At 57.2% G+C, this 20727-nt stretch overlaps 1 protein-coding gene across 2 annotated transcripts; it reads left to right on the top strand.

Annotated features, from left to right (window-relative positions):
* The first annotated feature begins 8459 nt into the window (after positions 1 to 8459).
* Positions 8460 to 20648, top strand: AGPAT2 (1-acylglycerol-3-phosphate O-acyltransferase 2). Of its 2 annotated transcripts, none has more exons than XM_068155902.1 (6): positions 8460 to 8730; positions 13505 to 13638; positions 14486 to 14661; positions 15750 to 15845; positions 17387 to 17459; positions 18526 to 20648. In XM_068155902.1, exons 1-6 carry the CDS (start codon positions 8543 to 8545, stop codon positions 18681 to 18683), a joined length of 825 nt encoding a protein of 274 aa, XP_068012003.1. In that variant the 5' UTR covers positions 8460 to 8542; the 3' UTR covers positions 18684 to 20648. The 2 variants fall into 2 exon arrangements, with proteins under 2 accessions (XP_068012003.1, XP_068012004.1); XM_068155903.1 differs by lacking the exon at positions 8460 to 8730 and adding an exon at positions 11790 to 12039.
* Positions 20649 to 20727: the final 79 nt, after the last annotated feature.

The following is a 20727-nucleotide window of genomic DNA, read 5'->3' as shown; positions in this document are numbered from 1 at the left end:
TCCTGTTGCTGCAAGAGCACTGAAAGAGTGGTCAGGCATTGGAAGAGGCTGCCCAGGGAGGTGGTGGAGTCACCAGCCCTGCAGGCCATGGCACTTTGGGACATGGCCTAATGGCCATGGTGGTGTTAGGTTGCTGGCTGGACTCAATGATCTTAAAGGTCTTTTCCAACTGAAACCATTCTGCTCCCTGGGCAGCCAGTTCCAATGCCTAACCACCAATAAATCTTTCCTAATATCCAACCTAAACCTTCCCTGGCCACTTCCTCTTGCCCTATCACCTGATACTAGAGACAAGAAACCAACTCCCACCTCACCACAACCTCCTTTCAGGGAGTTGCAGAGCGCAATGAGGTCTCCTCTCAGCTTCCTCTTCTCCACACCACATAACGCCAGATTCTTCAGCTCACCAGACCTGTTCTCCAGACCCTCCACCAGCTTTGTTGCCCTTCTCTGGACTCCCTCTAGCATCTCAATGACCTTCTGGGAGTGGAGGGCCCCAAACTGAGCACCTCCTCCCCACACACCATGAATTCTGGAGAAAGGTTAATAGGAGAAACAAGAAGGTACCACAAGAAGGGGGCTGGGAGGGATGGAGCATGGTGAGTGCAGTGGTGACAGCCTCCTGAAAAGGCCCTGGCAGCACTGGGAAAGGTCCAGGGACGAGTGGGATTGGATTTGTCATGACTAATTGAGTCCCTGGAGCACTAAGGTGCAGGTTTCATGGTGTGAGCAGGGTCCCCAGCATCCAGGAATTAACGAGGGTCTGACCCTGTCTGTGCTGCCACTTGAGTCCTACCAGTGCAGACAGCTGGCTTAAGAGGCTCCTTTATTCTTTACATATCAGATCAATCTAGATAGTTATAATCTACTCCTTGTGAAATCCTGGAGCAGCCTTTGCTACCTGGCTAGCTCAAAGGGGGGGAAAAAAGCAAGCAAGAGGGAGAGGTCATGATGAACTATTGATCGAGTGCTGCTCCCAGAGATGGCTTCTGCAAAGAACTCACCCGGGACAGTTTGCCTCTCTATCTCTCACTAATGCTGCCCCATTGATCTTCCCTGACAGGCAGCAACTACAAGGTTTTTTTTAGCTGGAGTCATTAAGAGGCATTAATCAATAACTAGGGAAACAGAGAGAGAGAGAGAAACTATTTGTTTCATGGAGATATATTCCCCCTGTGGATCTCAGCCCACTGGTGCGTGTGGTTTACTTCCAGCGGCCACAGAGACCTGCCAGGAAAAGAATTCACCTTCTGCTGGACTCTGGCACTTGGAGGAGATCCTGAGTTGGTTGCAACATGCTGGCAGTTCCCAGCCAAGCCATGCAATGAGAGGGGACCAGATGTGGAGTTCGTGCCATCCAATTCCAGGCACCCAGCATCCCACCTGGCACTCTGGATCACCCAGGCCCTCTGCTCCCACACATTATCCCAGGAAGAGCTAGGTACTGATTTCATATGCCCAACGTGCTGGCTACTGGTTTCACATCATGCTTCTGCCCAATCCAGTTGCCACCTTGCAGCAGTGCAATGACCGAGAGCAGCTTGCTCAATGATCCAGCCCCACGTTTGAGCTCAGGTTCTGCCCAGTGGCTCAGCCCACAGTGCTGCAGGCGAGACCTGGAGTTCATTCCTGTGGCAAGACTGGAGCTGCTTGTGAAAGAAATGCTCCTCAGGCTGAAAGCACTCCAGGCTTTGCCACTGCTTCCTGCCCTGCCCCAACGGTGCCAGTACATTTCCATGGCTGGGTGGGGGCAGCAGCACTCGTTTTTCCTCTCCAAGCAGCTCCTGTGCTCAGCCTCAGCAACTGTCTGTGCAGGTGCTGGAGTCCATTTCTCCCCCCCAGAGAGCTGGAAAAAAGGAGCTGGAGATGTGCTGAGCAGCGGGAGGATGGGATTGCATTCAAAGCCAAGCACCTCCTGAAGGCAAGGCAACCAGCAGCTCCAGGGCAACCTCAGGCCATGGAGGTGCTGCAGGCTCCCCTATGGGCTGAGCTCAGCTTGGGGAACAGCCCGTGACGAAGGAGCTGAGCTGCTCTTTAATTGCACTCGTGGACTTCACCCAGAGGACATCCAGCCCTGCTGCGTCCCACAGCTCTGGCACACCCTGTGGTGCCGCACCAGCAGGTCTGGCAGCCTGGGAATGCCATGCTCAGCCTGCTGCTCTCTGCCTACATACTGGAGGGAGCACAGGGAGGGAGCGTGGCTCCTGTGAACAGGGTCTGCACTGAGCAGGCACCAAAGCGATGCCTCAGAGTAAGGGAAATGCCCTTTTGGAGGCAGGGACGGAGATCCCAACGGAGATCTGCTTCCCTTTCCTCCCTGGGGCACATCTGGCCTCGAGTCCCGAAGCTCCAGCCTCCTGCTGCTCCAGCAGTAATTACAGCAGCTCCCAGGGGAAAGGGGATCTCCATCTTTGCTGTAATTACAGCTCCATGTCCACAGCACAGGGATCAGAGGCAGCAGAGGAGGATGCTGTTGTCTTGGAAGCAGGTTGCACGGTGGTGCACGCAGCAGACACCTCAGGCACACGCTCAGGCACCCAACAGAGCCTTGAGCACACTCAGAGCCCAGCTGGAGCAAGTTGTACTGCTGCTGGCTGGTGGCTCCCTGCCACGGGAGTCTCTGATGTGGGACATGCAGCAAATGCCTCTTCAGTTCCAGGCTGCCCATCAAGAGAAGACCTTGGCTAACAGCTTTACCTTCCCTGTTCAGGCCATCAGTCTCCAGGTCAACCACCCAGCCCCTTCCACCAGCACAAAATCCATTAGGAGCAATTTGATTTCCTTTATTTGCAGATGACATTTGGGGAAAAGCCTAATCCTATTGCAACTGGAACAAAACCAACCTACAGTCATGCCAATTTTGCAACCTTGGGGCTGCAGCCAGATGAGATGCTCTCTCCTGGGCTCTGTCCTGTGCTTGGTACACCCCCATTTTTATCCAGAGCCTCTCCTGGTGAGGTGTCTTGTAGAGGACCTCAGGTGCAGAGGGATTCCCAGTCCTGGGTGGTCAGGGGTAAATGCAACAGTGAGATCTTGCAGCCTCACGTTTTTTGCTGCCTCCTGGTTTTGGCAAAGTCTGCCAAGAGGGAAAAGTAAAAACTAGTGGTGGTGGGGACATGGTGGGGGGGGGGGGGTAAGGCCCAGCAGTGATCCTTGACTGGGCTGGGTGGCCCAAGGCACCTGCAGAGCACTGGGGTGTTGTCTGTGGGGCTGGCAGGGGCTCCGTGGGGCCCGAAAAGTGCCCCAATCCCTGCTGAACAGGACCACAAAATCACAGCTGCAGGGAACACTCAAGCAGCTATCACAGCTACTTTCTCAACAGTTATCTGTAGGTGAGTAAAGGTCACAGGAAGAGAGGCTCTGATGATCTAATAGACTTTTGCAGTATGTTTCTCTCCTAATTGCATGTTCCCAGGGCCAAACTACCTCAGGCTCTTTCTCTTTCCAGTGACCAGCCAAGGCTGTGCATCCAGAACTCCAGCACTGGGGCAGTTGAGCAACCTCATGCTTCTGGTTTTTGGGGCAACTCCATTGCTACTTAGTCCTGAGGGTTACTGCAGTGCTGACAACAGCAGCAGCAGCTTCAACTGAACCCATGGGAGGTAGTCACCATCCCTGGAGGCGTTCAAGGAACACATGGGCGTAGTGCTTTGGGACATGATTTAAGGGCCACGGTGGCCTTAGGTTGATGGCTGGACTTGATGATCTTTTGCAACTGAAACAATTCCATGACTCTATGAAAATCTGCCTCAAAAAAAGGCAGAAGAGTGCTGGCAGCAGTGTGTGCTGAGCAGAGGGCTCCACAGGGCACTGCTGCTGCTGGCATTTCTGTGGCTGATCATAAAGCCAAGAGCCTTACCTCTGACCTTAGTTCTCTGATGTCTTGCAGTAATGTGGCAGTGTCTTTTATCTTGTATTTGACTTAATTTATTACTTCCTTTGGAAACCATGTGTGACCTCACTGCTGCTGCCTAGCTCCTGACTGGAAAGGAAGCAGAGCCAGGGAGAACATCTCCCACACACGAGAGGGAAAGCACTCAGCAGGATAGGAAGGAAGGAGGGACGTGTCCATTGCCTGGCAGCACCATGCAGGGCTGAGCAGGTGTGGAGCAGCAGGAGGCTCCAGGCTGGGCAGGGGGAGACTCAGTGAGGACCCCCCCTGTGCTAGGGGAGGGCTGGCTCCATTTCACTCCCCATTGCCTCACGGTGCAGCTGCCCTTGACTTCCCCTGGTGTCTTTGGCAGCTCTCCCCAGCAGCCTGCTTCTCTTCCCCTCTGCCAAGGGACGTGTGTTGAAAGCAGCAGCTGGGTTTGGTGACATTCAAAGCAGGGGCAGGAGGAAGCAACCAGCCAAGCTTCTTGATGCTGGGCCATGTCGAGGCAAGCATGTGAGTGGCTTGTGAGCCCTCCCAGGGAGGGCTGATAGCACAGGCAGCATGAAGCCCTGGCTTGCTCAAGCTCTTAGACAGCAACCCCTGCTGCAAAGCAGCCTCGATTGCTGTGAACTTGGGGGCAGTAAGATGAGCCAATTTCAGGCCATCTCCTCTCCTTCTATCACCTGATACTAGGGATAAGAGACCAACCCCCATGTCACTCTGACTTCCTTTCAGGAGTTGTGGAGAAGCAGTGAGGTCTCCCCTCAGCCTCCTCTTCTCCAGACTAAACAATCCCAGTTCCCTCAGCTGCTCTTCCTAAGACTTGTTCTATTTCAAGGCAGCTTTTGAAGGTCCCTGCCAAGGGTGCTGGAAGGCACTGGGTGCCACATGCACCTTCAACAGGCAGCACCTGCCACAGAGAATTTACTGCCTGGGTGCTTGCTCCTGTCCGCATTCCTAGCCCCCCTCATCTAGGGTATACTTGCAATGCCTCTAAATAATTCAGTCAGAGGTTTTAACTATGCCAAACACGCAGCACAATCTGGTGAGCTGCTGGGGGTTTGAGGAGAATTTGGAACAGCTTCCTTCTGGCTGCTGGGAGCTCGGGAGAGCAGGGAAGGGGTCGCCTTTGCCTCTGCCCCTAAATGGCTGAGTTTCAGGGGTGATGATACACTCCCTGGTGCATTTTGCAGCATGCTGAGGCTTGCAGGCCCTCCTCCATCAGGCAGTTTGTTATGGTAATGTCAACACACAGGCTGTCGTCATCTGGCAGCGTAACCATCGGCCTGATGAAATAACTCAGTGTGACAGCTCTGCCTGCCAGCGGGCAGGCCCCTGTCTGCCTTCTAATCTGGCATCAGAAATCACTCCCCTTCCTTCAGATGCAGCCTAATATTAAAGGTTTCATTTGCATTGCTCTGGCTAATCCATTGGGAGAGCGTGGGGAGAAGGGAATTAGAGCCAAGCTCCTTTAGGAGCCCACACATCAAGCCACCAGACAGCCGCCATCCCCACACAGCGCATCGCGGCCGTGCTGGCAGTTGCATTGCATCTTCATGGAATCAGAGAGCCATAGAATTGTTTTGGTTGGAAAAGACCTCCAAGATCATCGAGTCCAACCATTGACCTGACACCACCAGGGCCATTAAACCATGCCCTGAAGGGCCATGGCCACAGGTTTCTTGAACGCCTCCACGGACTGGGACTCCACCACCTCCCTGAGCAGGCTGTGCCAATCCCTGACCACTCTTGCAGCAAAGAAGTTTTTCCTAATCTCCAACCTAAGCCTCCTCTGGCACAATTTCAGGTAATTTCCTCTCATCCTATCACCAGAGAGAAGAGACCCACCCCTAGCTCACTACAATCTCCTTTCAGAGTTGTATGGAGCAATGATGTCCTCCTTCATCCTCCTCTTGTCCAGGCTAAACAATCCCAGCTCCCTCAGCTGCTCCTCACCAGACCTTTTCTCCAGACCCTTTGTTGCCCTTCTCTGGACACACTCCAGCAATTAATGTCCTAATGTCCACCAATGGCATTTGCAAGTGGAGCAGACTGGCTCGCACAGACAGATGGAATGCAACAGTTTGCCCAAGGAGGTGGTGGAGTCACCATCCCTGGAGGTGGTGTTCAAGAAACCTGTGGACCTGGCACTTTGGGACCTGGTTTAATGATCTTGGTGGTCTTAAGCCTTTTCCAACTGAAACAGCTCTATCATTCTACTGTATCCAGTTCTGGGCCCCTCAGTTTAGGAAAGATGTTGAGTTGCTGGAAGGTGTCCAGAGAAGGGCAACAAAGCTGGGGAGGGGTTTGGAGCACAGCCCTGTGAGGAGAGGCTGAGGGAGCTGGGGTTGCTTAGCCTGGAGAAGAGGAGGCTCAGAGGAGACCTTATTGCTCTCTACAATTACCTGAAGGGAGGTTGTAGCCAGGGGAGGGTTAGTCTCTTCCCCTGGGCAACCAGCACCAGAACAAGAGGACACAGTCTCAAGCTGTGCCAGGGGAGGTTCAGGCTGGATATTAGGAAGAAGTTCTGCCCAGAAAGAGAGATTGGCCATTGGAATGTGCTGCCCAGGGAGGTGTTGGAGTCACCATCACTGGAGGTATTTAGGAAGAGCCTGGATGAGGCACTTGGTGCCATGGTTTGGTTGATCAGATGCTGTTGGGTGACAGGTTGGACTTGATGATCTCGAAGGTCTTTTCCAACCTGGTTAATTCTATTCTATTCCATCTCCAGTGACTTTCCTCCCATGTCATCAGAAGCAAAAAGTCATGAGGATAATGCAGGCCAGCATGTGTTCAGCTGGAAAGGTCTCAGTGACTTCCAGGCATATGCTGGCTGGCACAACGCTGGAGCCAGGCGCTCTGAACAGCCTGCACGACGTGGGCCAGAGGGATTAATCTAATGCTGTGTCGAGATGCTAACACAATAAAGGTTCTTTGTGGCCTTAGCTGGAATCATGAGACCAGCTCTAAGATGTCATTGCCTGGCAGCTGTAGGGAGTGCTGGCCTCCAGCTCTCCAGAGAGAAGCTTGTCCCCTTCAAGCATTAAAGCTGGTTAGGAGCAGTGAAAAAGCAGTGACCTCACTTCTGTTTTGGTGGCAGCTCACTGGGGACAGCCACTGCCTCCTCTTCTCCAGGCTGAACAACCCCACCTCCCTCAGCTTGGCCTCAGGATGCTCTGACCATGGTCTCAGGATCACACAACGCTGGTGAAATCACCACCACCATGGGGCTGGGGCTTTGCTATAAGAAATGTTGCAAAACCTGCTGAGGCCAGGGAAACAGCAAACAGCTTGTGTCAGTTTCTGCAGGCACTCTTTCATCTCCCTTGCCAGTTGTGCACCCACAAAGCTGTTGGGCCTGATCCTGACCTAATCCCAGTGCCAGTGGGGAGAGCTCCATCCCACTCAGCACATTTGTGCAAGTGGAAAACCAGCATCAAGCTCCAGTGGAGAATACGAGTGAGACAAGGGGCAGGGAGATGTGGTGAGTGGGAAGCTGTCACAACAACTTGCAGCTGACCCATGCTGCTCTTAGTCAGTTGAGAATCTTTGTGGCAGATCCAAAAATGCCTCACCATGCCAAGAGGGACCCAAAGAGCCTCCATGGCACCATGAGGGGACCCAGAACCCCCACATAATGACAAGAGTGCACCCAAAATCTCCACATCATGCTATGAGGAGACCTAAAGACACCGTATGGCATGTAAGGGACCCAAAGAACACCACAAGGGGTTCAACAGCCCTCCTCACCGTGCCATGAGGGGACCCAGACACACAGCACCACGGCCCACAGAATTGCTTTGGTTGGAGAAGACCTCCAAGATCGTTGAATCCAGCTGTTGACCTAACATCATCATGGCCATTAGAACCATGTCTCCAAGTGCCATGTCTACATCTCCTTTGAACACAGCCAGGGGTGGTGACTCTACCACCTCCCTGGGCAGCCTGTTCCAATGCCTGTTCCAAAGCCTGTTTCCTGACCACTCTTGCATGAAAGAATTTTTTCCTAGTGTCCAACCTAAGCCTTTCCCTGGCACAATTTCAGGCCGTTTCCCCTCGTTTTGTTACTCGGCTGAACAGACTGACTCCCCCACGCCCCCCGTTCAAGGAGCTATAGAGAGGCAGGTCTTTCCCCAGCCTCCAGGCTGAACATCCTCAGGTGTCTCAGCTGCTCCTCCCCAGCCCTGTTCTCCAGACCCTTCACCAGCTTCCTTGCCCTTCTCTGCACCCACTCCAGCCCCTCCATGTCCTTCTTGGTGTGAGGGACCCAAACCCGAACCCAGCATTCCAGGTGTGTCCTCGCCACTGCCGAGCACAGGGGGACCATCACTTCCCTATTCCTGCTGGCCACACTAGGGGCGACTCAAGCTCCCCGGGGGCTCCGTGCGGAGGACACAACTCCCTGCTCTCCGTGCCATGAGGACACCCCAACCTCCCGCAGCTCCTCCCTCCCCGCTCCGGGGGCAACAGGCGGCGCGGCGCAGCGGGCGCGGCCGGGGGGCGCGGCCGGGGGCGTGGCGCGGCGGGGGGCGTGGCCGGGCCCGGGCCTCCCGCCCACATAGGCGGGAGCAGCCGAGGCCGCTTGGCGCGGCGGAGGCGGCCGCGGGGTTTCCTCGGCCGCGCCGGGCAGAGCCGGGCAGGGTAGGGCAGCGAGGTGTAAGCGGCAGCATGGAGCTGGGGTGGCTGCTGTGGGGCGCGGCGGTGCTCTTGCTGCTCCACGTCCTGATGGAGCTCAGCCCGGCCGTCAACTTCGCTGTCCGCATCGGCTTCTACTGCCTGCTGTGCTTGGTCAGCTCGGGGCTGACGGCTCCCGTCTGCCTCATCGTCAACGGCGGCCGCTCCGTCAAGAACATGAAGTAAGAGGAAGAGGAGGGAGGGAGGAAGAGGAGGGAGGGAGGAAGGGGAGTGTGCCGGGGGTGGGAGCAATGGCAGAGCCGAGGCTGGGACTGAAACACAAACTGGGGGGATCGGTTTCAGTCCCAGCCCCAGCGTGGCTGCCTGGGGGGGAGGTGATGGTGGCCTCCTTCCCCTCAGGTCTGCGATGTCAGGACGGGGAGGCAGCAGCGTGGGCTCTTGGCTCCTGGGGGGCGCTAGGGGATGCGGTGAGGGGCTGCTGTGGCCCACGGCTTGTATGAAGATTTAGCATGGCCAGGAGGACTAAGGCAGGAAGCATCTCTCTGTGCTTGGCACTGGTGAGGCCACACCTCGAGGACTGGGCTCAGTTTTGGGCCTCTTGCTCCAAGAAGGACCTTGAGGTGCTGGAGCAGGTCCAGAGCAGGGCAACGAAGCTGGGGAAGGGTCTGGAGAACAGGGCTGGGGAGGAGCAGCTGAGAAGCCTGAGGTTGTGCAGGTGGAGAAAAGGAGGCAGAGGAGAGCCCTTCTGGCTCTCTACAACTCCCTGAAAGGAGGTTGGGCTAAGGCGAGGCTCAGTCTTCCAGGTAACAGTGACAGAACAATAGGAGACCGCCTAAGGGTACACCAGGGAAGGTTTAGGTTGGATATTAAGGACAGCTTCTTCCCCCAAAGAGTTGTCCAAGCCTGGAGCAGGCTGCCCAGGACAGTGTTGGTATCCCCCATCCCTGGAAGGATGTAAAAGCCATGTGGATGTGGTGACCTGGCAGGGTTAATGGTTGGGTTTGATCTGAAAAGTCTCTTCCAACCAAAACAGTTCTATGGCTTCAGAGAGCCTCCTGTGGGGCTGATCGACGATCAGAGGGGTTTAGAAGTTCCCATGGTGGTGGCCAGCAGCCATGCTGCTGTGACCACTCAGGTTTGGGGGAAAGCTGCATGACAGCAGTGTCTGTCTGGGGCATTTTTCCCCCCTTCCAGCCCTGCCTTGCTGGCAGATGGTGTCTAATGTGCTGCCTTCAGCCCGGTGCAAAGAGCCCCGCAGCTGCCCAGGGCACGCTTGTTGCTGTCAGGCTTTGCTGTGCCTGTCCTCTGACAGGATGCCTGGAGCAGTGGCTGAGGAGCTGCTGGAGAAGGGCAGCTCTGCTGCATGCAGAGGCACAGTTTAAGGGCAGAGCTGGCACTTCTGCTGGCAGCACAGGAGAATGTGGGCTCCTTGCTTTGCTCTCCAGGAGACAGCTTTTGACCTACTCTAACCATCAGTGTCCAGGCCGTACTGTGTGGTTGTGGGGGAAAGGGGAGCTGGCTGCCTGAATACATCATTTTGGATCAAAGGTTGGGCAGTGTCTCAGGTAGTGGAGCTGGACTTTGTTTTGTGGTGCAGCTGTCACAGGCAGGGCTCAGGGTGGAGTGAGTGGGCACAGGGCACCAAGGTGTTGCCTTGTGGGCTCTGCCCTGCCTGCCCAAGCTGATGGTCTGTGGTCCACTCTGGTGCCCTGGCCCCAGCAGGCTGCTCTGTGATCTCCAGCCTGGCTCTGGCTCTGGCTTGGGATGCTGTGGCTTGCTCAGGAGCAGCTTGGCAGTGGCAGACTTTATGATGTCAGTTAGAGAGGCACTCTCTCGTTGGGTTGGGTTGGTTTATTTCTTCACTTCCAAAACTTTGCAAATCCCCTGTAAACTTAATGGAGTTATTTGGGAGCAAGAGCTTCTTGGAGTGGACAACTCCCTGTGTTGAAACTCCGAGCTGAGTTTTGGCCAGAACCTCCCTTTTCCTGTAACTTTAGCCCATTGCTTCCATGTGCTTGGCACTGGCTGCTGACCCTGGTTGTGCATCCCAGCCCCTGGGAGGGCTGTGGCAGAGGTGATGCAGTGAGCTCCTGATTTCTACAGCATCCCAGTCTTGGGGGAAGGAGACTGGAGCAGGGCAGATGCTGGTGGATGGAGAGCGGTAGCAGCATCACTGCCCAGTACGTAACGCTCTGTCCTTGCCCTGCTCTTGGCTCCAGTGCTAAGCTGGTGGAACTAGGAAGAGGTTGCCTGCTGTGGCTGATAGAGATAGAGCTGTTGATCTGGTGCTGAAACCTCTTGCAATCTGGTAAGCACGCTTCATTAATCCTGGCAAATCAGAGCATCCCCCCAAAGCCTCTGTCACAGGCCCTGCAGCAGGGCCCTGTGAGGCTGGGGGGGGGCTGCTGGCTTTCAGGCTCTGTCTGTTACAGGTGCACTGAAAAGTCACTTTCTCTCCCATTTTTCTGCCCTCTCCTCGTGCCTGGCAATAAATGCCTCAGGTTTCCAGCTCTCTGCAGCCGTGGCTGCACCAGGGCAGGATGGTTCACCCCAGCAGGGAAGCCGCTTGCCGAGCTGGAGGGGGGTAGGACCCGTCTGCTTAGCCCCAGGGGTGACGTGGCCAGCTCAGCAGGGCTGCAGGCCACTTGGTGGTTCTTAACTTGATCTGAGCTCTGCCCCTTCGCCTCTTTCAGCGGCTCAGGCCACGTCTTGTGCAAGGAGATGCTGGCTTCTTACTGGCAGGAGGAAGTTGGATGGCTGCTCTTGAGTAATGTGTAACCAGCCTCCCCCGGCGGCTTCGGAGCGCTGTGACTTCCAGAGCAGTGACCTCTTTTGTGGTTGGCAGTCAGAAGGGAGGAGAAGTGGGATGTAGGTCGGGCCTGGTGGCATGACATCCACCATGACCTCACCGATTTGTCACCATGCCCCTCTCCCCCTGCAGAGGGGTGGCGCTGGGGGAGCCGGGTGGCGCTGGGGGAGCAGGGTGGTGCTGGGGGAGCTTGGGGGAGCTGGGGGGAGCCGGGTGGCAATGGGGGAGCTGGGGGGAGCCGGGTGGCAATGGGGGAGCTGGGGGCGCCCTGTGGCGCTGGGAGAGCCCTGTGGCAATGGGGGAGCTGGGGGGAGCCGGGTGGTTCTGGGGGAGCCGGGTGGCAATGGGGGAGCTCGGTGGCGCTGGGAGAGCTGGGGGAGCCGGGTGGCAGTGGGGGAGCTCGGTGGCACTGGGGGAGCCCTGTGGCACTGGGGGAGCTTGGGGGAGCCGGGTGGCGCTGGGGGAGCCAGGCAGCACTGGGGGAGCCGGGTGGCGCTGGAGGAGCCCTATGGCACTGGGGGAGCTCTGTGCCCATCCCTGGGTGCGGCTCTGGCCTTTGCAGCAGGCTCCAACGATAGCAGCTGATAGCAGTGCTGTCACCCAGCTGTCACCTGCAGGCACTGGCCTGGCCTGAACTCCAGGCTCACAGCCTGTGCATGCTGGGGCACCCCCACAGAGAGGTGAACCCTGCTGGGGGTAGGAGCGAGGTGTGCTGGCAGAGGTGTGTGGTGGGAGAGCTGAAGGCAGGAGTGGGGATGCTCTTGTGGAGCAGGTGCTGGGAGCTGCTGCTAAGCCAGAAGGAGACACTGGCTGGGTGCTGACCACCTGCCCTGGGTGACAGGGATGCTTCCCAGGCTGAGGGTGCCACGCAGCTCCCCAGCTGGAGCCTGTGGTGGGGGAGAAGCTGAGGCTGTCCCTCAGTCTCCTCCTGCAAGGAGGAAATCTCCATCCCCTGTCTGCCAGGGAGAGAAGGCAGGCCCTGAGGCAGGGCATTCAGTGCTTGCTGGAAGGGCAGGTCAGCTCCTGGATCTGCTGCAGGGGACAACAGAGCTGGTGGCTGCTTCTGGGAGCTTTGTTCACATGCAAGCTCCTCTCTGCCTCTCTCCTAGCAAATGACTGCCCAAAATAGCCCCTGAGTGCTGCCAGCTTCTGACTGTGTCCTTTGGCCCACTTGGAGGGTCCTCAGCTCCCACCTGTCTGGGGGTGGTGTAGATGGGCCCTGCTCCCATGGGCTGGCTGGGTCTGGGTGTGCTCAGCAAGGGCATGGCAACCAGCTTGATGCTTTGGCAGGGGCTGCTGCCTCCTGCCAGCTGGACCCCCCCAGCCCTTGGGGGGAGAGCTGGGAGCATTGTGGACAGACCTGTAGATCCACTGGGGAAGAAGCTGTGTGCTTGAAGATGGCCTGGGGGCACGTGGCCTCTGCCAAGCTGCACGGGGAGCATCCCACGGGCTGCTTTCATCCTTGGAAGTGTTTCTGATCTTCAGCCTCCTCCTTTCTGGATCTCCCATGAGTGGAACCCCATGTTTGGATTGCTAGGCAGCACCTTCCAGCACTGCAAGGAGCAGGGTTGGCAGAGCCTGCCCTGGGCACGGGGTGTGGGGGCCCCAGGTTCCATGTGCTGAGGAGTGGCAGCTCCTGGAGAAGCTGAGCAGCTTGGGGGGCTTTGGCTGCAGGAGGGAAACATCACTAGCATGGGAGCAAACTACAGCTGTGGCACAGGGTAGGGACAAACAGCACTGAGTGGGACTGGCAGGAGGAGTGGTCCTTGAGCCAACTTGAAGCCAGCATCTCTCCCTGCTGGGCACTGGAGGGATTCCACTTTGCCCTCCCTTTGCAGGCTTCCTGGGCTGGACTTGCCTCTTCCAAAGAGCTGGTGGTGAGCTGCTGCTGTCAGCTTGAAGGAAGAAGCATGAACCATGCTGTGTGGCCTTGAGTTACAGCTGGCTTCCCCCAAGCTTCCAGTGACATTCCTCCACTGGGAGTGGACAGGGCTCAGCACACAAGTGAAGCACCCTGAGCACGTGGGGTGGTGCAAGACAGACCTCTGGGTGGATCACAGGGCCAAGCAAACTGCAGGCTCTCTGTCCAGACAGCTGCTCTTGCCTCCCCTCCACCCTGGGTGGAGCAGACCCTGTCCCTTCCCTGCCCTGCTGCTGCCTGACTGCTCTGCTCCTCTCTTCTGCAGAATCATCAAAAATGTGCTCAAAACCTTCAAGTATTTACTTGGTGTGAGGTTTGAGGTGAAGGGACTGGAGAACTTCAACGTGGAGGGCCCTGCTATCATTGTATCCAACCACCAGAGCATCCTGGACATGATGGGTGAGTTGCTGGTGGCAGGCAGGGAGGGAGCAGCTCAGCTGGCCCCCATCAGAAGTCCTGCCCTGGCTGCTCTGTCCTGCTGAGCCAGCTGCTCCAGCTGCATCAGTGCTGGCTGCAGGGGGGGAGGTCCCCTCACCCTGAGCAGTCCCAGCCCTGTGCAGCTCCCAGGTGCTGCTCAGCTTTGGGTTAGTCTTGGTTCCCTGCTTTGCTCTCAGCCTGGCTGGCCTAACCCCTCACACAGAACCACCAAGGCTGGAAGAGACCTCAAAGATCATCAAGTCACCACAGACCCCATGACTAAACCATGGCACCAAGGGACAGGCTAAAAGCAACTTATAAGAGGAACCACTGAAGTTTCTCTGGCTTAGTGTAAATAATTGGCTAAAGATTGGTGAAGGACTCATGAGGTGTTAGAGCTCTTTGTGCAAGCATGGAGTAGTGAGATGAAGAATTAAGTTGCATGTTGCATTTAAAACAATACATTTAGCAACTGTGCTCATCAATGTAAAGCTAAAAGAATGTAGGCTCAAAAGATCTGTCAGCCCTTGAAGTCAGGATCTCTGGAAGATTATGACTATGTAATACATAAGCTGCCCATGAGGCAGAGGTGGCCCTGCTGTGCACCCAGCAGGCAGCTTGAGGGGCTCAGGTGCTGCAGCCACCCTGCCCCTGTGATCCTCCTGTGCCCTGAGTCTCCCCCTGCTCTCCTGATGGCAGCAGAAGCCAGCAGGGAAGCCCCCACTGGCCTCTCCCTGTCAGTCCCCTCCACACCTCAGACCTTCTCTCTTGTCCCACTGAGTGCAGGCTGGGGGTGGCTGCTGGTTCTCACCCCCTGCCATCCCATTAGGCCTGATGGAGATCCTGCCTGACAACTGTGCCCAGGTGGCCAAGAAGGAGCTGATGTACACTGGCTCTGTGGGGCTCATCATGTACCTGGGGGGAGTCATCTTCATCAACAGGAAGAGCACCAGCAGTGCCAAGATGGTGATGTCAGAGGTGGCCAAGACCATGGCAAGTGACAAGGTGAGTGTAGCTGTGACACTTGGTGGGTGGCACATGTCTGGGCACCCTGGAGGGATGGGGTCAGGGGGTCTGCTGCTTTCCATCTGCCCAGGCAGGGCTGGAGAAGGGGCAGCAGGAGGGGGCAGGGCTCGGGTGCCCCTCTCCGTGTGCAGCTCCGAAGCACATCACCCCTGGGCCCCTGACAGCCTCCTGAGATTCAACAAGACCAAGGGCAAGGTCCTGCAGCTGGGTGAGGGCAATCCCAAGAACCAATACAGGCTGGGCAGCAACTGGCTTGAGAGCAGCCCTGAAGAAAAGGCCTTGGGGGTGCTGGGGGAGGAGAAGCTCAGCATGAGGCAGCAGGGAGCACTTGCAGCCCAGAGAGCCAAGCAGAGCCTGGGCTGCAGCAAGAGAAGCAGAGCCAGCAGGGCCAGGGAGGGGATTCTGCCCCTCTGCTCTGGGGAGACCACACCTGGAGCTCTGGGTCCAGTTCTGGAGCCTCTGTGCCAGGAAGGGTCTGGAGGTGCTGGAAGGTGTCCAGAGCAGTGCCACGAGGATGAGCAGAGGGCTGGAGCTGCTCTGCTGTGAGGACAGACTGAGGGAGTTGGGGTTGTTCAGTCTGGAGAAGGCTCCCAGGAGACCTAATTGTGGCCTTCCAGGATCTGAAGGGGGCTGCAAGAAAGCTGGGGAGAGAGTTTTGAGGGTATCAGGGAGGGATAGGACTGGGGGGGATGGAGCAGAACTAGAAGAGGGTAGATTCAGATTGGCTGTGAGGAAGAAGTTGTTCCCCATGAGGGTGGTGAGAGCCTGGCACAGGTTGCCCAGGGAGGTGGTGGAAGCCTCATGCCTGGAGGTGTTTGCAGCCAGGCTGGATGTGGCTGTGAGCAACCTGCTGTGGTGTGAGGTGTCCCTGCCCATGGCAGGGGGTTGGGACTGGCTGAGCCTTGAGCTCCCTTCCAACCCTGACAGTTCTATGGCTCTGTGGAGCTCCTGGTGCCTGAGAGAGAGCCACCTGCAGCTCTGGGTGAGGCTGGCTGCTGGCTCAGCCAGCAGGAGAGGGAGCCCTGCAGGGGGGTTGCTGGAGCAGAGCCTTGTCTCCCCATGTGCAGGTGAAGGTGTGGGTGTACCCAGAGGGCACCAGGAACTGCACAGGGGATTTGCTGCCATTCAAGAAGGGAGCATTCCACCTCGCTGTCCAGGCACAGGTAACAGCACTGCTTGTCTGCTGCTTGGGGACCCTGAATGCTTCTGCAGTGGTGCTGCAGACTGCTCAGGCAGTGGTGTGGTTTATTTGGCCCCAGGTGTTCTCATGTCACAGCTCAGCTCCTCAGCTAAACCACCTTCAAGTGTCACAAGTGCTGCCCAGCACCAGCCCAGAGGCTTTCCCATCCCTGTCAGGAGGGGAGGAGTGGCTGCAGGCAGTGGAGCAGCTGCCTGGTTCTCAGTCCTGGCTGCCCCAGCACTGCATTCCCATCTGGAGAGCAGAGCATGGGGCACAGGGACAGCTGACCCTCTAGCTCTGGGCTGTGCTGCCTGGCAGTGTCTGTGCCCTGCTTCTGGGAGCATGGCTGTGGCACTCACTTCTGGCAGGGAGCTCAGCAGGTGCTTTGCTCCCAGAGCTTTGCTGGCATCCCCAGGTTGATTTGGGCTTGTTAGTGCTGATGGCTTAGAGCAACATCTGGGCTTGCTCAGTGTGGGAATGGCTGCTCCCTCCCAGACTGCCCTATGGCACTTCTTGGGATGTCTCAGGTGCCCTCTCCTGAAGATGACAGCATCCATGAGCAGTGAGTGGGAGAGCAGACAAACTGCTCCTTGGTTGTGGGCAGCCAGAGCTCCTGAGGGAGCAGTGCTGGCTGCCAGGGCAGAGCTCAGGGCACTGTGCCAGGGATGCTGCAGAGCTCTCTGTGCTCCCATGCCCAGGTTGGCACTGGAAGCTGAGCCACCCTGCTCAGGGTGTCTGGGAGGAGGTGGGTGCCTTCCCTTCCTCTGCATGCTCTGCTCTGCTTCTGAGGCCTGGGGTGACTCAAGGCCTGAGGGGAAAATGCCTTGAGTGAATGAGATGATCCTAGAGAAGGGAGTGGGTGCCAGATCTGACCGGGTTCGAGTGGCCAAGCCCAGGGTGTAGCCTGCATTGTGCCATCCCCATTCCTGCTGTGCTGATGCAAGCAAGGCAGGAGCTGGCAGCTGCTGGAAGGAGGCACAGAGCTCTGCTCACACTCCCTCTGAGTCACCAACTGTAGATCTTGTCTGTGTTGTCATCAGCACTGAAATAAGGACTCTGTGCCTGCCCTCCTGGCTGTGCCTCTGCCTGTCTGAGGCTCCCCTGGGGGCAGTGGATTACAGCTGGTGACTCCTTCCCCTGGGGGCTGGAGGCACAGCAGCTGGCCTGCCCCAGACAGGTGCTTGTACAGCACAGCAAAGCCTGTCAAAGCAGGCATCCTCCAATGCTTGCAGGTCAGAGGGGGCCTGAGTTTTGAGGCCTGGCTTGGCACGAGAAGCCCTGAGAGCTGGTGCTGACCTGAGGCTGAAGTGTGACCCAGCCCTCGAATGTCCCTGTGCCTTGAGCTGCTGGGGAGCAGTTTCCATCCCAATGGACTCCTGACTGTCCCAGCCCTTGGAAGTGGCTCTTGCTTGTGGGGTGTGTGCTGGGCCAGGTCAGCTCCCCTGTGTGGGCTTTGCTGCTCACCTCTGGCCTGCCCTGAGCTGCTGCAGTGCAAGTCACTCCTCTTCCTTCTTCTTCCACAAGGTGCCAGTAATCCCTGTGGTGTACTCCTCCTTCACTACCTTCTATGACCCAAAGAAGAAGCTATTTACATCAGGTACTGAAGAGCCTGAGGGGCTTCACAGTGCCTTGGAGATGGGGTGGTGTAGAGATCTGGTTCACAAGGGGGTGAGAGGGAAGCAGAGCTGGGGTGAAGAGGAGTCCCCCTGGGAGGTGTGTGGAGCCAGTTCCAAGCAGTGGGCACCAGAGGGATGTTTCCTTTAGATACTTGGACACTGCTTCTCCCCCTCAGAGCTGGCACAGCCCAAGTCAGCTGGTGAGGGCCTGAGGGAGGAAGCAAGCATGCTCTGCCTCCTGACCTGTCAAAGCTGGGGCTCCTCAGCAAGCAAAGCAGAGAGTCTGGTGGTGCCAAAGCTCAGAAGTCTGTCAGCACAAATGCTGGGCAGAAAGTTGGCTTTTGGTCAGTTCAGAGCAGTTCTCTTTCGAGGGGGTCAGGGAGTGACAGGACTGGGGGGAAGGGAAAAAACCTAGCAATGGGTAGATTGAGATTGGATGTGAGGAAGAAGTTGTTCCCCAGGAGGGTGGTGAGAGCCTGGCACAGGTTGCTCAGGGAGGTGGTGGCAGCCTCAGCCCTGGAGGTGTTTGCAGCCAGGCTGGAGGTGGCTGTGAGCAACCTGCTGTAGTGTGAGGTGTTCCTGCCCATGGCAGGGGGGTTGGGACTGGCTGAGCCTTGAGCTCCCTTCCAACCCTGACAGTTCTGTGATTCTCACTTTGAGGAGGGAGCTGTGCTTGCCATGCTCCCTGCCTGGGTGGCTGGAGACAGCCAAAGGTTGAAGGACAGAAGCAGATGGAAGGAGCTCCTGGGCTGGTCCTTAGCCCTGGGCTCCCTCTGCTCTCTGGCCAGCAGCTGGGTGCAGAGCAGTGACAGTGGCTGTGAGAAGGGACAGGCTCTGGCTGGGGTGTCAGTCTGGGCCAAAAGGGAAGTGCTCTGCTTGATGCAGCTGTTTGAGGGCAAGATCTAAACTCCAGAGCAATCTCTTGCCCCTGAGACCAGAGGTGGATGCTGGAAGCCCTGTGAGGGCTGTGCTGGGGCTGCCTGGGGAGCAGGGTCTTGGGAGGACAGAGGATGGTGCATTTCTCACAAGCCTTTGTCCTGTTCCCAGGCAAAATCAAGGTGGAGGTGCTGCCTCCTATAGAGACCAAAGGCCTGACCTCAGACGACATCGCTGACCTCACTGACAGATGCTTCCACACCATGAGGGAGACCTTCCTCAGGCTCTCAGGCCGCCCGAGCCCGAGGGAGGCAAAGGACTCCTCCTAGACGCTCCTCTGGTGGCGTCACCGTGTGGTGGTGGACTGCAGGGACCTGTCTGTTGCCAAATACCAGAGGAGCTTTGCTTCTGCAGTGACTTCTGACTCTGGGCACCCCACGGACTGGCCCCCGGGGTGTGGAGCCAGCGCTGAGGTTCCTCTTCGAGTGGATTTCTCTTGTGGGTTCCTTATCTCCCAATGAAACTTCTCCTTCCTCTGAATTTCTCAGGCATCAAACTTATCCTACCAAAGGGCTCAATGACCAGAGAGGTGAGTTTTTTTCCCTCCAGCTCAGGCAGCTGGGGTGGGGTGGCAACACAAGCCTGGCCGGGGGGCAGAGCTGTGCCCCCTGTGAGCGTCCCTGCAGCAGGCAGCCAGCGCTGGCCCAGGTGGGAGCCACCAGGCAGCAGCTTGTAGCTGCATAACCTTGGTGCTGCCCACACAGGGATGAGAATCAGGTGAAAATCTAGCACCTGGCTCTTCAGCAGCACCCTCCCTGGGCAGCTGGGAGCCATCAGGGTCTCTGTCTCTGTAGCAGGGTCTGCCTCCTTGAGAGACCCCCCCCGGGTCACAGCAGCATCCTGTGCTGGGGCTTTCTGTTGCCCAGGTGCTCCTGAGCCAAGTCTTTCTCTTCTGAGGGAAGCACCATGGGCCAACAACCTCAGCTGGGCTGCAGAGGGGAATGTGTGGGGCCAGACAGCCTTGGTTGTTGTGTCAGAACAAGCCCCCCTGAAGGGTGCAGCAGTGGAGGGGAAGCTGAAGTCCGACCAAGCCAGCATAAATGTGCTGGGCAGGGTTTAGCTGTCCAGCCCTGCCAGTTCAGTCATCTTCTGAACAAAACCTCACACTTGTTCCTACATTCAGAGCCAGCAGCCTGCTGTTAAAAGCTTCCCAGATCTGCCAGAGTCCTGGGCAGCCCTGTCCCCCTGTGTGACCTGCCTGTGGCACACACCCTGCACGGTGAGCACCTGGGCTGGCTCAGAGCTTCCTTGCTGTTGGGAAGCCTTGCTGCCAGCTCCCTGCCGTGGTGGTGGCTCAGCCTGCTTGCAGCAGCCTCCTGGTGCCTGGCAGATGCACAGGGCTCTGTGGTGCTTGTCTGGCCACTTGTCATGGTCAGCACCGGCCAAGAGATGGTGCCTGTCCCGCGTCTCTCCGCTGCTCTCGGCGGAGCTGCTGCTCTGCAGAGCCGCAGGGTGGGTGAGCTGCAGCTGGAACGGGGCTGGGAAGGCCTCAGCCCTCCCTGGAGGGAAAACTGGCTCCTTCTGCCCTTCAGAGAAAGGGCTTTTCCCTGTGCTCTGGAGTCATGGACCCTGCAGCACTGCTGGAGCTCTCTCTGGGAGCTGCAGGAGCATTGCCCTCTGCAAAGAGCCAGGCTAGGTCAGGCCAGTGGTTCCACTGGGAGCCTTCAGCTCTAGCTTGGGCTCAGGGAGGCTTTTGCTCTCCTGTTCTTGGCACAGGATGTGTCACCTTGTGATCACCCACCCAGGGCTAGTGGGGTACCCATCCCAAGTGTCTTTGTGTTGGTGGAATTGTGACCATGGGGCATTTGGGGGGTTAAAGCCTCCACTGGGAAAGGCAGGGAGCTCCCAGAGAGCCTCCCCAGGGAGGGGAGCTGCTGGGCTGGGGGTGGGGGGCCAGGGAGCTTTATCAGAGTGGCCTTAAAATACAGACTCAGGGTGAGACCTGTGATGGGACAGGTCAGGGTGGGAGGATGGGAACTGAACCAGCACTTTGTAGGAGTGGCAGATAAAGGACTGTGATGGAGGTGAAACCCAGGAGGGGCCTGGGAGGGCTCCTGGCTGGGGGGAGTTAACCACATCCATGGAGTGGTTCCTGCAGTGTCCTTCCCTGGGAGGAGGGAGCAGTTCCTCTATGTGCAGTTGTCTGCTGTTCACTTTTAATTGGGTTGGAAAATGATGTTATGTGCTTTCAAGAAACAAAAGAAACCCAAACAAACAAAGTACCTTTGGCTCTTTGAAGGAGACTCCTGGTCTTGTGTGGGGGCTGGGGGAGGAGGGCTGCTGGGGGAGGAGGGAGGGTGGTGACCCTCAGCT

Source organism: Melanerpes formicivorus, unplaced genomic scaffold, assembly GCF_026170545.1.
Source record: "Melanerpes formicivorus ecotype bairdi unplaced genomic scaffold, bMelFor1.0.p_v2 SCAF_33, whole genome shotgun sequence".
Classification (NCBI taxonomy): Eukaryota; Metazoa; Chordata; class Aves; order Piciformes; family Picidae; genus Melanerpes; species Melanerpes formicivorus.
This window is presented reverse-complemented; position numbering and strand designations above follow the sequence as displayed.